The 13,886-nt window shown below is 39.6% G+C and overlaps 1 protein-coding gene across 2 annotated transcripts in view; it reads left to right on the top strand.

The window, feature by feature from the left end:
- The window catches only part of LRP5 (LDL receptor related protein 5), a 178,186-nt gene that overhangs the window by 139,556 nt on the left and 24,744 nt on the right, over window positions 1-13,886 (top strand). For both annotated transcript variants that reach the window (XM_069803476.1, XM_069803474.1), the window contains exons 12-16: window positions 1,025-1,348; window positions 3,222-3,424; window positions 5,793-6,004; window positions 7,625-7,815; window positions 13,117-13,326. In XM_069803476.1, coding sequence (XP_069659577.1) covers window positions 1,025-1,348; window positions 3,222-3,424; window positions 5,793-6,004; window positions 7,625-7,815; window positions 13,117-13,326 — 1,140 coding nt within the window. The remainder of the gene's footprint in view (window positions 1-1,024; window positions 1,349-3,221; window positions 3,425-5,792; window positions 6,005-7,624; window positions 7,816-13,116; window positions 13,327-13,886) is intronic.

Below are 13,886 nucleotides of genomic sequence, written 5' to 3'. Positions count from 1 at the left end.
TGAATTCATCGCTGTGAACAAGAATTGCTCTAAGAAGTACCTGCCTGAGAGTGTGCAGGATATCTGTGCCCCTAACCTGGACACTTTAGATGCCTAAAAGTAATTGGGAAGGTTGCCTCTATATTTAGTTCTGGTGGTTTATAGGAAAGTGGCTTCATGTTCTAGTTTTTGGGTTTTTCATTCCTTCTCTAATCTTGGCCAAATGGGAGAGGGCATGATGGAAAGTAGGGCAGGGGAAGAAAAACAAGGTGTTCTGTAGAATCTAGCATCGGACGTTTATTTGAGGCAGGAGGAGACGATGCTGATGAAGGCTACATCTTCATTTGATGTAAAGTGGCAGAGATTCATAGAGGTTTACTCTTGAAAATATTTAGGAAGGTGATTTACAGTAAGACTTTATCTACTTTAGTAGTTCATCTCTGGCAGACGCCATCCAGTGCTCTAGAAGGTGTTAAATCTGTTGTGAAAATTGCTAACTGAGCCACTGAATGTGGGAATATTGGGATTTCTGCCAAACAAATGGTTTCCTAATCTCGTGGGGTAGCTGTACATTAAATTGCACTGCAAAAGATTCGTGTTTGTTGAGTGAAACACCATAATTTCTAATAGTTGTTTCTCTGTGAAGCTCAAGTTTGTTGTATGTCATTGCCTTCATGCATATTAGTTGGGGTTTTTATTGGCCTAAGTGATTCCTGGAGCTGATAGTATTCTTGAATATGTTTTCCAATATCTATTTGGGACGATAAGCATGAGACATACAGAGTAGTATTTATTTAAATGCCAATACCCTGGCACAGATTCAAATGGCTCTATAGGCAAAAGGGTATCAGGATAAGGTTTTTGAATGCAAGTGTTTAGGTTACCTCTTGAGCAGATACTGCTTAATAATGAATCCCATGACGCTGACTTGGGAAATGAGGTTTTATTTTAAAAAGGGAAGAAAAAACCTTTTCTTGATGCCAGTCACAATCTTCATTTCATGACTTGTGAATTGTCCTTTAGCTGATTATCCTTATTTTTGCAGGACAAGAACGAGAAATCATAGCAGATGATCTACCTCATCCGTTTGGATTAACCCAATACAGTGACTACATCTACTGGACAGACTGGAATCTTCACAGTATAGAAAGAGCAGACAAGACCAGTGGGAAGAACAGGACACTTATTCAGGGCCATCTGGATTTTGTGATGGATATATTGGTCTTCCATTCTTCACGTCAGGATGGCTTGAATGATTGTGTGCAAAATAATGGCCATTGTGGTCACTTGTGCCTTGCCATACCAAATGGATTTAGGTGTGGCTGTGCTGCTCATTATACCTTGGATCCCAACAGCAGGAACTGTAGTTGTAAGCCTTTTTGTTTGCTACTATATTCAGTGCTTGCGGCTCCCAGGTGCTTGTAATCCCTTTCAGTATAGAAAGGGAAGGGATATCACAAGTCCATTTCAAAGGTTTGAAATACGAGGACAGATTATGGAGTTTTATACCTATTATTGTGACATGAATTAGGTCTGAAGATTTGTATTTCAAATCTTAGAAACAACAGCACTGTCAAGTCTGGTCTTTCTTGTTTTACTAGAAGTGCTTTCCAGGTGATTCAACTCTGTGACTGAAGCTTTCCCAGTCCTTACCTAAGTGTGTAGGTGGGTGGAAGAAAAATTCTAAACAAAAAATGTCTTTGTCTCTTAAGTGTTTAATAAAGTCAGCAAAAATAACATCCAATAAAACAGCCTCCTAAGTAGTCCGTGCAACATGCACATGCACTTGAAATTCATATGTTTGTTTTCCCCCTGTGTGTGATATTATGAGCCTGCCAGTTCACTGTTTGTCCAATAAGAATTTAAGTTCCTAGGAATAATAGCAGATGAATAGAAAATGGACTGTTGACATAAAAAAAAAGCCAACAAAGCTTTGGGCATCCTGGCACAGTAGCATATAAGGAAATTTTAGCTGGATGAAAGAATGGGTTTATGAAAGGCAGGTCCTGCTTGACTAACCTCATCTCCTTTTATGACAAGATGACCTGCTTAGTGGATGAGGGAAAGGCTGTGGATGTTGTTTACCTGGACTTTAGTAAAGACTTTGACACCATCTCCCACAGCATTCTCCTGGAGAAACAGGCTGCTAATGTTTGGATAGGTGTACTCTTCACTGGGTAAAAAACTGGCTGGACGAGCCCAGAGGGTGGTGGTGAATGGGGTGAAATCCAGTTGGCAGCGGGTCACAAGTGGTGTTCCCCAGGGCTCAGTATTGGGGCCAGTTCTGTTTAATATCGTTAACAGTGATCTGGATGAGGGGATCGAGTGCACCCTCAGTAAGTTTGCAGATGACACCAAGTTGGGAGGGAGGGTTGATCTGGTGGAGGGTAGGGAGGCTCTACAGAGGGATCTGGACAGGTTGGATCGATGGGCCGAGGCCAATTGTATGAGGTTCAACAAGGCCAAGAGCCCTCACTACAGGAAAGACATGGAGGTGTTGGAGCGTGTCCAGAGAAGGGCAACGGAGCTGGTGAGGGGCCTGGAGCACAAGTCTTATGAGGAGCAGCTGAGGGAACTGGGGTTGTTTAGCCTGGAGAAAAGGAGGCTGAGGGGAGACCTTATCACTCTCTACAACTACCTGAAAGGAGGTTGTAGTGAGGTGGGTGTCAGTCTCTTCTGTCAGGTGGATGGTGATAGGACAAGAGGAAATATTGCGCCAAGGGGAGGTTTAGATGGGATATTAGGAAAAATTTCTTTACTGAAAGGGTTATCAAGCATTGGAACAGGCTGCCCAGGGAAGTGCTTGAGTCACCATCCCTGGAGGTATTTAAAAGACGAGTAGATGTGGTGCTTAGGGACATGGTTTAGTGGTGGACTTGGCAGTGTTAGGTTTGTGGTTGGACTCAATGATCTTGAAGGTCTTTTCCAACTTAAATATTTCTATGATAATATAGGAAAACCTGTGACTCTGTTTTGCCCACTCTCACTGGTGTTACTCAAAGTCCACATGGGGAACGTTGTTATTTTATAATATGAAAAGGAAATACTTTCTGGGTGCGGGTGTCAAAGAAACATTTTCAACTTCATAGCAAAAATCTCCAATTATGAATTACCTTAGTTTTCATTGTGAATATAATTGTCTCTCTGGGATTTTGTTCTAAATATTCTTTGTCTTCTGTGTGGGTGTATTTTTGACTGTGTGAATTGCATTTTCTTATGCATTCTGTTTTGGCTTGTTTCAGCCCCTGCCAGCTTCCTGTTGTTTAGCCAGAAATCTGCAATCAGCCGGATGATACCAGATGATCAGCAAAGTCCAGATATCATCCTGCCTATGCATGGTCTAAGGAATGTCAAGGCTATTGATTATGATCCCTTAGATAAATTGATCTACTGGGTGGATGGACGTCAGAATATTATAAAAAGAGCCAAAGATGATGGCACTCAGGCAAGTTTACATAGTGTATGTAGTTTTGTGTCGGTCTTTTTGTGTGCTTTGTACTTTATGCTTGACTTTCCCCTTCCATCCTCTGCACCAAAGAATCATCGGTTTAAACTTTACTTTTGCCAGCACTTATTCATGTATATTCTATTTATGTGTGAAAATTACTGAAGGCTTTTAGGATCGTGATTTTAATTTATACACAAATAAGTGTAATAAAATATAGTACATCATGTGTATCTGAAACTATAAGCCTTGAATTGCAATCTTTAGTTAAGGACAGGCACTAAAGTAGGGCAGACTCACTATGCTCAGGACAGGTAAATTGTATTCAAAAATCAATATTGTGCATGCCAATTGTGTGATAATATTGGCATCATTGTAAAGCTCTCTCAAAACGAAAACTCTCAGCTATCCAAGCTGTAGTTAAACCCTGAGTGAATGTAGAGTTGATTGCTGTGCCAGATAGGGACAGGCTTATCTACATGCTTAATTGTTTTACTGAGTTGGGGACAGTATTCTTTTGCGCTAGTTATTCACACAACAGTGGAAATAAGTGTACTGTTCTTCCAGGCAGTGTTATGTGTTAACGTAGCTTAACTCCCAGGTCAAGATAACAGATTATTTAAAAACTGTGGTTTGAGTAAGAATATAAAATGAAATGGAGAACAGGCAAATTATATTTTCCTAGTTCTTGGGCAGTCATATCTAAACAATATGACATGATATCAGTAGAAATGGACTGGTCTCTTCATGCATCTAGGAACTCAGAGGTTTTGTTTCCTTTAAAGGAAGAGATGGCAATTTTATTTTTTGGCCATTTCTTTTAAAACTGGGACGAGATATGTTGGGATGAACAGCTAGCTGGGTTGTGGATGAATTTTGAAGAAGTTTTTCTCTTGCTTTTTGGGATTATGCTAGGTGCTAATTGTTGTAGTCTAGCTTCTCTTTGGTACTTGCTAGGTGCAAATTGCAGTGGAGATTCATGTGCTCTGTGTTTTCCTCTGCCTTGGTCACACAGCTTTGAAGATGCAGATCCACTGCAAATTTTGACTTTCCAATTTTCACTAACTATATTTACTTATTTTTGCTAAATTGTGCTGTTTGCAGGTGATGCATATGAATTTCATACCTGGGTAGTGTTACCTTTGATATCAGGAAAAGAATGATTTCTTTTTATTTCTAGGCACACTGTCAAGACAAAATAGGGATAAAGCTTTACATAAAAAGAAAAAAAAAGCCTGTATATCACTATGCAGAACCTGAAGGCTTAAAACCAAATTGTGGAAGTATAACTTGTGAAAGTAATGCTGTGTTAGGTAAATCATTTGACTTAAGCTGAGCACAGAATGGTGTCTTCAGCTTTCTTGACCTATACAAACTTTTTCTGGTACTGTTTTTGTGTTTGAATTGGGAGTGCCGCATTAGAACACTTAAGGAAGCCATGGCTTTCCCCTCACCATTATCATGTCACCAAAAGCAGTCACCTTTGAAGACTAGTTGGATGTTGGGAGTCCTGCCAGCAGTATTACTATCCCAGTGGCACTGGGATTGGCTGTACACTAGTGGAGCCTGTGTAACTTAAACAAACAATAGAAAGATTATTTTCCTTTAGGGATTTTTTAATATGCTCTAGTGCTCTTCACAGAAATAAAGTATGGAAATCTATGTTAGTATTCAGCATAGAGTTAAAAAGTGTAGTAAATAGCATGTTAGTTAGATTGGGAGAGGTTGAGGGTAATGATTCCAGGAACTTGGCAGTAATGTCAAGTTTTCTAAGGTCCATCATAAAGACATGAGGGTGAAAGCAAGGTAATGTTGTTAGTATGGATGTGAGGCAGAGCTGTAGCCATGTGAGCAAACAGAACGAAGTTTCATTAAAAAATTTTAGTTTTTGAGAGAAGCCAGAACTTAAAGAAAATCAATATCTACTACACTGCAAATAATAAAGTAAGGAGACTTTGCAAAGAGATAGAGATACAGCTAACTGTATAACGGTGCAGGTCTGGCCAGAAGGCTGCCTTGTTACTTGCGTGGTTTCATTCAAGGTTGTTCCGTGCATGAACATTCACTATTGTTTTCTTCCATCTCCTGCTAATTAATTCTACTTGTAGGAGGCCCCACAACTGCTTTCTGGGGAGTTTTGCATAATCTTACAGATTTTGTCCAGATGTTTTTCCTCTAAACCACAGTTTGAATAAAATCTTTTCTTGTTAAGCTTTATCGCATGTCTTGTATTTGTTGTTTCCTTGTGGATGGTTTTAGGTTTTTCTGGACTGTCAGGTAGGTAAACCATGTTTTCTGTGCAACCAGTGTTCTTCAATCAATAATCAGAATAATTACTGGAAATTGTTCCCCATATGTTGTCTTGCAGCCTTTCACTGTCATGAGTACTCCAAACCAAAGCCAGAACCCAGAGAAGCAGCCACATGACCTCAGCATTGATATATACAGCCATACCTTGTACTGGACCTGTGAGGCCACAAATTCAGTCAATGTCCACAGGCTGAACGGCGAGTCAATTGGGATGGTGCTGCGAGGGGATCACGACAAGCCCAGAGCCATTGTAGTGAACGCAGAGCGAGGGTGAGATTCCTTTCTGTACCTTGTACAGAGCTCTCTTGGGATGCATGTTAGCTGTCTGTGTGAATCTTGTGTTGCATCTGTATATTTTAAAAAGGAGAATTTTTGTGTGTTTAATTGTTCAGGATGTAGGTGACTGCTTGTCCAATACTGGCTTTTAAAGATATCCAGCTTTCTTTTCCTGTTCTCTCCTTTGCTGCCTCCTCTGGTGTGAACGACTTAGAGGTTCACACAGCCATGTGGTTGGTTATAGTGAGGAACTAACCCAGGTGGGGAAGGCAAAGCAAAGCCACCTCGTCCTGTTCGCTGCATGAGTGCACAGCCCCACTACCTAATATGAAAAACAGGAGAGTTTACACTGTGTTTATATCAGCTGGGGACCTGGCTCATAAATGTTTGGTCATCATAAAAACAAATGTTTCTGGAAAAAAAAAAAGAGATCGCTCATATCATACAACTATTCCTGCTAATGTAATAGTATAAAGTTAAAGAAACAAACAAACCAACCCCTTATGTTCTATACATTTTTAAGCTAGTTCTGCTTTGATGTGTATCTCAAAAACTTCTGAAATTAATTAAAACAGGTAGAATATACTAGAGTGATTTCCCACAGAAAGAAAATACGTTGTTTTGCTGCAAAGCAGTTTTGGTTAGATTCAGCAGACCCCATCTCCACTTCAGGTAGTTAGTAGCTTCATTCTTAGAGGCCAAAGATGGTCCTTTACTTTTTAATAAGATAGATGCTTAAATCCCAATTTAGTACTAAATGGCTTACCATGTGCTTGGCAGATGTTGAATGACAATATTTCGTAACTGTGTGGATACAGTAGTACCCAGAGACTCTATTCACAGCATTTATAGGATTGGTATTTTACACAGTACTCATGTACTCTGCATAGTTCAAAAGCTGGTGTGGGGAGAGGGGGATTAGAGGAAAGATTCTAATCTTATTGGGACTAAGTCACTTGGACATAGTTTGTATTTATAAAAGCTTATCTGCTTTCTCCATTAAAATTGGAGTTTGGGTTTGTTGATCTCTCAAACTCTCAACTATTCTAGTCAGGTTGTCAAATTATTTAGGTGGATATAAAGAATTCATGGAACTAAGACACCAGGAATATGCCATCCTCAGTTGTTCTTCCTTCTGTGATCTTTGTTCCTCTCAAGTTTGGTAGGAACTTCTACTTGCTGAGAAGGAAGGCAACCCAGAAGGAGAGGAGGTGACAGTTAATGTTTTTTGTCAGAAAGAGCTGCTGGGCTTTGATTCACAGATGGGGACAGCTTTACTCAAGGAAGGTTGCAGAAAGTCTGTGCTAGTCTCTTACAAGCCCCACCTCCACTGCAGGAACAGTGCTGCCAGTGCAGTGGTGCTGAGAGCTGAGGCATTTTATGGCCTGGTGTATTAAGGACAAATGCTATTAATTTCAGGCTATCTCACTATGCCAGTTAGCAAATGTTTGGGGTTCTGCAGCTGACAGATCTGGATCTTTGCAGCTGAGAGCAACAGTCACCGCAGTCATCCCTATGTAAAACATTCCCACTCACAACGTAAAACCTGTGTGCAAGGGTGAGTTGCCCCTCTTTTGAAGCTCTCAGTTAAGCAGCTGGTGTCTTTGTTCTCAGGTACATGTACTTCACCAACATGCAAGACCGAGCTCCCAAGATTGAGCGTGCAGCCCTTGATGGCACAGAGAGAGAAGTGCTTTTTACAACGGGGTTGATCCGACCAGTAGCACTGGTGATTGACAACAAACTTGGAAAGCTTTTCTGGGTGGATGCAGATCTGAAGCGCATCGAAAGCTGTGACTTGTCAGGTATGTGGCATACAGTTAAACATTTGGAGTGGAATGTGTGTATGTATAGGACATCATTCCCTCTTTGATGGTGACCCCAGTAACTTCTATCTCCACTGTTGCCAGTTCTGTGTAGGCAGTCACAGATAACAATTGCTGGTGGGCTCCCATCTTTGATGTGATTGGAATAAACACATCTGTAACGATTGCCACCCTCCAAGAGAGCCATTTGACTTTTGATGTGTTCTGAAAGCAACTCTTGCAAGATCAGATTTAAATAGGTGTTGCCAGTTATGGAACCCCTAAATCACCTCCACTGTGCCCTTTTTTTTTTTCATTAATGGTTTGAAAAGTTTGCATAACTCTTCAATTTTTCTTTCTCTGGAGTTTACAGCTTAGTAAAACAAGGTAGCTTGAAAAACAAACAGAAGGAAGGGGAATGGCTTTCTTCTAACATGGTTGATAAGGCAGCTCATCTGTTGCTCTGTGTTACAAAACAGTGCAGAGTTGCAGTTTTCCCATATTAGTAAAATAAAGCATTACTCCATGTCCATAGCAATAGCACCACATGGATCTTAGAGAGCACTGTTCATCGTTGACTTTTAAAAGCACTTGATAGTGCTGAGTAAGTGGAGAAACAGGCTCGCTCATCTGGTGAGCAGTATAGCACAGACAATCCAATGGCCCTACTTTCTGACTCATGATTCATTCTCTCATTATCATTCGTGTATCAAGAAATTAAACTCCTAAAGGAAGTGCAGAGAGAAGTGAACTAGTGTGAGGGAGTAAAAGCTGGACTGTTCTAGTGATTGGCATCTGCCATAAAAGGCTGATTGTCCAATTTTTGGTGGCTCTGCTCTTCTTGCCATGTAGTCACATCCTTTCCTTGTGTTGTAGTGAGGCAATGAACTAAAACAGGAGAAAATTGTTCACTTTTTTACAAGGACAGTTCACTTTTGAGCACCTAAACCTGACTCAAGGTCAGACTCAGGTCTCTTCTGCCAGAGAAGGGATAAAAACATGAAGCTGGAGCTGGGAAGGTAAAGCAGACCATGTCTTTCATCAGTTATCAAGCTGGATAGGGGGATTTTGTCAAACTGCCTGTGTAGACACAAAATGTCCAATCGAGGATAGGCGTCAGAGAGCCTACAAAAATTTGTAGGACAAAAGAAGATAGGAGGGAGACAAGACTTGACCTATGAAACAACCCATGTTTGAGAAGAAAAGGTAGACAGAGTGGGACACATAACAAGATGCGTCAGAGATACTGAGAGGGTTTTGTCTAGTGATGAAAAGAAAAGTGCTGTAGGAGGAAATCCAGAAGTAAAATGACAAGATGGAAAAGCTTCATATCATGCAAGTATTGTGGCTGAAATGGTACCCACAAACGCAAGGGAGAGAAAAGAGGGACCAAAGAAGATTATGTGAAAATCATATGGTTTAGGAGAGGGGGAACGTGCCAGGGAGAAGTTAATGAATTGATAAGGGAGGACAGGATCAATAACTAGTGCTGCTGCTGATAAAAAGGTGGTACCCATGTAATAGGAAGCCGTATTATTTAATGAAGCTGTAGCACACAGTGGACCTAGCTATGCCTAGGTCTTCTACTTATATGTACATAAGCATCCTTTTTTCCCCTTTGATTTAGGATGCATGCAAGGTTGAGTCACAGCTAGCAGATGGGGGCGGGCAGGGGGCATGTGCTTTTTCCTTGTCATGTCACAGGTTGGAAGATGGACTGTGTCCTTGCATAGTACAGCATAAAATGCAGAGTCTGTTTATTATTGTTTCAGATCTAAGTCTTGAATGAATAAGACCTGACAATAGGACTTAGGTAAACTCATATATGAATAAATCAGCAGCTAGGCCATCACATGCTGGTAGTTGTATCCTGTGACTGCAGCTTCCTTTGTACGCATTCTTCCTTTTCGTGACATTAAAACTCCATGTAAGCATGTTTGCATACTGGTTATGTATTTTAATCCAATTCTTTGGATGTTTTTACAAGGAGAACTAAGCTTTCTCTGGTTAATATTGAACCAAAGCTTTTAGTGCACATTTATTTGATAGGGTCACAGGTAAAGAATCAAACCCTATAGGTAAGATAAAAGCAGGGGAAAGCTACAGGATTAAAATAAAACTATGTTTATTAACTAGAGGATATGTATCATGTAGCCAGAAAACTATGGTTCTGTTGCATCCAGCTGAGCTCACTGTAATTTGATTCACTGAGCTCTTGATTTTTTAAATGAGTTAACAGCATATTTTTATTTTAAAATATTTGGCAGTCTTGCATCACAACTTCAGAAGAAATTTGACAGCCAAAGTTATGTTGGCTTGAATTAGTTCCTCTAAAAAGTATTTTCTGAGCAAAACACTTCAAAATGGGCATATATTAGCAAAAGGATTTTAGCATAAACTGAGGCTGCTGAATAAATTGGACCAAAATTGTGTATAGCATCCTTCATGCCAATTAGACTGGTCTAGACGACCTTATTCCTTCGTAGGCTTGGGGAGATGACATGGTTATGGAGGTTTCTGAAGCTTGCACTACACCCTGATTAACAGTATCCTACTAAGTCATGGAATAATCTCAGATGTCCAGTGCTTATCTTTCAGAGAAGGATGAAAGAACTGTAAACCAAACAGTTTTCTTTCAAGGTTCTTGAATTTTTCAGTTGGAGTTGTTGATGATTTTTAGACATTCATAAACCATTTGCAAATGACTTGTCTGCCACACCAGTCAATTAAAAAGTAGTGTTTTATATTATTGTTGAAGTGACTGGAAAAACTATAAAATTGGTGCAGTGAAAACATGCTTTGTTTTCAGTTAGACTTTAAATAGAGGAATTGTGTGTCCTTCCAGCTTAATGTTCTTTACATTTAACTATTGATTTCCATCTTGAAAAGACTACACATCTGTTTCATTCTGGGAATCAAAGTATTAAATTACTATGGAAATTCAACACTTCTTTAATTGCAACATGTTTTCTTTTCTTTTTTCTAACCATATCTGTTGAAAATATCCTTTTATTTATTCAGATTGAGTTTTTCATTTTGATCATTCTTCTAAACAACAATTTAATGGTATCATCCGGTGCTATAGGTGCCCTTTGCCTCTCCTTTTAAAATTATTCATTAATAATTTGGACTGTCATTTACTCAAGATGAAATCAAACATAATTATAGTATAGATTAATCACCTTATCCAGTGCTATCTCCAGCAGCTTCCCAAATCAGCAATGTTCAGCTTTTTGTAGGTGAGGGAGAAAAAAGATGATGCTTGATGTACACCCCCAAAACCCATTAAATGTAGTCTGGTTTAGGCCTGGATTTCGAAGGCTGGTCAAACAAGGTAGGATTCTAGCAGGACTGCTAGCTTGCGAGTGTCACCTGACACCTCATGTATTCATGATTTCAGGATGCCTTCAGGATTTCCTTCAGGAAACCAGCTTGCCTTTTATTTCTAAATGGATGAGCAATTTAGCACTTAAAAAATCAAGAAGGCATGGTATCTTGAATACAGCTGAAAATTGTGCTTTTGGGTCAAAATGTGAGGCTTAGTCTGGCAAAAGGACAGTCATCTTTGAAAATCCAATGTCACTGAAGTTCATAGGAACTAAGGGTGCTTTGCAGGTTGCAGGGCAAATGAATAAAGCGCCCTGTGCTTTGTTAACCAAGGACCTTCTTCTTTCAAAATCTCTTCTAGTATTTCTAAATTTTAAGACCTGTTTAGGAGAAGACAAAGAACATCTCAGGAACTGCACTGCTAGAGAGTAGTACTAAGGGTCAGGTTTAGTGCCTGCTTATTTAAATTAGCGCAGGTGCATCTATTCTGTTCTTTTACTCTTTACAAGAGTAAAATCCAGTGGTACCTTGGAAGTGTAGACAATAATAGACACATCAGATTACAACCAGGACTGTACTGTCACATACAGTTCATGCATGTTTCTTCTGAAAATGGAATGAAACAAAGATGTCTTCCTCATTGGTTTGGAAACAAAAGAAATTCAGGGCTAAAGAACTAAAACCCCAATTGCAAGTCCAAGAATTTCTGATCTCTCTACAACTAAATTTGATTTGAATGCGTGCTGTATGTCACAACAGTCAAGCAGGAGTCATTGCAGGTGGTAATTTTATGTGCAAAACTAATAGAATCTGTAATTGAAATAAATGTTACATTCTTATGCTTGGCTGAGCTCTACATAATTTATGTAGCAAATTAGTTGAATCCAGTGCTCATAGCATTTTTATAATGTATCCAGATTTTATAATCTCATTTTGTGTAGATATTCAAAACTAATTTTTTAAATGCAAGCAGACGTAAGGTCTTTATTCCAAAATGAAATATGAGAGCAGAAGCACTACGTTACAATTTTGTTTTGATTCCTCATTTTTAAAATAAAATATAATCAGTATACATAGGCATATGCGGCCTGAAAATGGTTTCTGTGAATTAATAGAATAATTTGGAATATCTTGTTCACCCTAAATAAGCATAATAAAAGCAACAATTAAATGCTGCTAAGTGTAGGACAGCACACAGTAGAAGACTGCAAGCAATTAAAGTTAAAAGCAGTCATAAATGCATTTTTACTTAACCTGATTTTTACCTATTGGCTGAGAGCAGATTTTTACATGTTTCTGTAGAGCAGAAAACCTGAGCATTTCACAGTGTTCCTGTTAAGAGCATACTGAGTTACTTAGAGTTTGGGTTTTCTGGTCAGTTACTGAAGAAAAAAGAGAAGGTGAAGAAAGAAGTGTGGCTGTTAGAATAGAGCTTTTCTTTCATGGTCATATCTCTGTGGTTGTGATACAGCATATGTCAGGGTTTGTGTACTTGCCTCTTGCTTTGCATGATGAATGTGTTTTACTTGAGTAATGGCAGTGAAGCTAATTGGTTGTATTTCACTCTTACTTGTAGATTCCAACAAAGTATACTGCTTGGTGTGTGAATGTATTGTAAAAATTTTGGCCCAGGAGCTGAGTCTGTATCAGTGACACAGGCTTTTAGGGACTGCACACAGTTACACGTAATAGAACTTGTCAACATGAGGCTGATTGTGGCTGGCTGACCAGCCAGTGTATGCAAGGATGAGTGATGTTTCATATTGTATCTGTTTGCCCTCATGACATAGCAACTGGTTGCATTTACCTGAGATGAGGCTGAACAAGCAGAGCCTTGGTCTGCATGGACAAATGAAGCCAATGACTGTACAGCTAACTATTTTCAGGGTTTGGTTTGGTTTTGGTTGTGTGTTTTTTTAAGAAATGAGTTGAAAGTCAACTGGTGTAAATAAAACTAGTCTTTGTTGATTTCAGGTGCTAACCGTGTGACCCTGGAGGACTCCAACATCCTTCAGCCGATGGGACTCACTGTGCTGGGGAATCACTTGTATTGGATTGATCGTCAGCAGCAGATGATTGAAAGAGTGGAGAAAATGAATGGGTACAAAAGGACTAGAATTCAAGGCCGAATTGCTCACCTGACAGGCATTCATGCTGTGGAAGAGCTTGATATGGAGGAATTTTGTGAGTTTTTTTCAATATCTGATATCTGTCACTCTTGGTCACTGTCTCTCAAAGTCCTCATCCAGCTGAATATTGTAATAACATTGCCCAGTGGGCTTCAAGTAAGCCATGGAGTGCTTTCAACTTGGCCAGTCGGGATTCTAGAAGAGGAAGAGAAACAAGTTCCTCGTTCTTGTCCAGAGGAGTATTTCTGTACAGCCAGAATATGTGATTTCATGGCACTTAGTTATCTGCTTTGCACACAGTCACATGATACTGAATTCACTCTAAAAGCTACTTATAATTATGGTTGTTAATTTTTTGAGTACAACCAAGTAATAAGACTTGGAAAAACCTTTAAAAGGAAAGAAAAGGATTGTACTTGCCTTTTCTCCAGGGGTTTCAGATCCCTGTGTAAAGCATGACTGGTTTGACTCAGCACATCGATGATGTAAAAGCCTCGAGGGAGGGAGGGAGAATGGGCAGGAAGCTCCTACAATGAATTATTGTGGATGTGGAAATTCTCTCCCATCAGAGGTGGAGCCATTTTAGGTGCTCCCTTCTGAAAGGGCTCATGCATG

This window comes from Haliaeetus albicilla, chromosome 16 (genome assembly GCF_947461875.1).
Source record: "Haliaeetus albicilla chromosome 16, bHalAlb1.1, whole genome shotgun sequence".
NCBI lineage: Eukaryota > Metazoa > Chordata > Aves > Accipitriformes > Accipitridae > Haliaeetus > Haliaeetus albicilla.
This window is presented reverse-complemented; position numbering and strand designations above follow the sequence as displayed.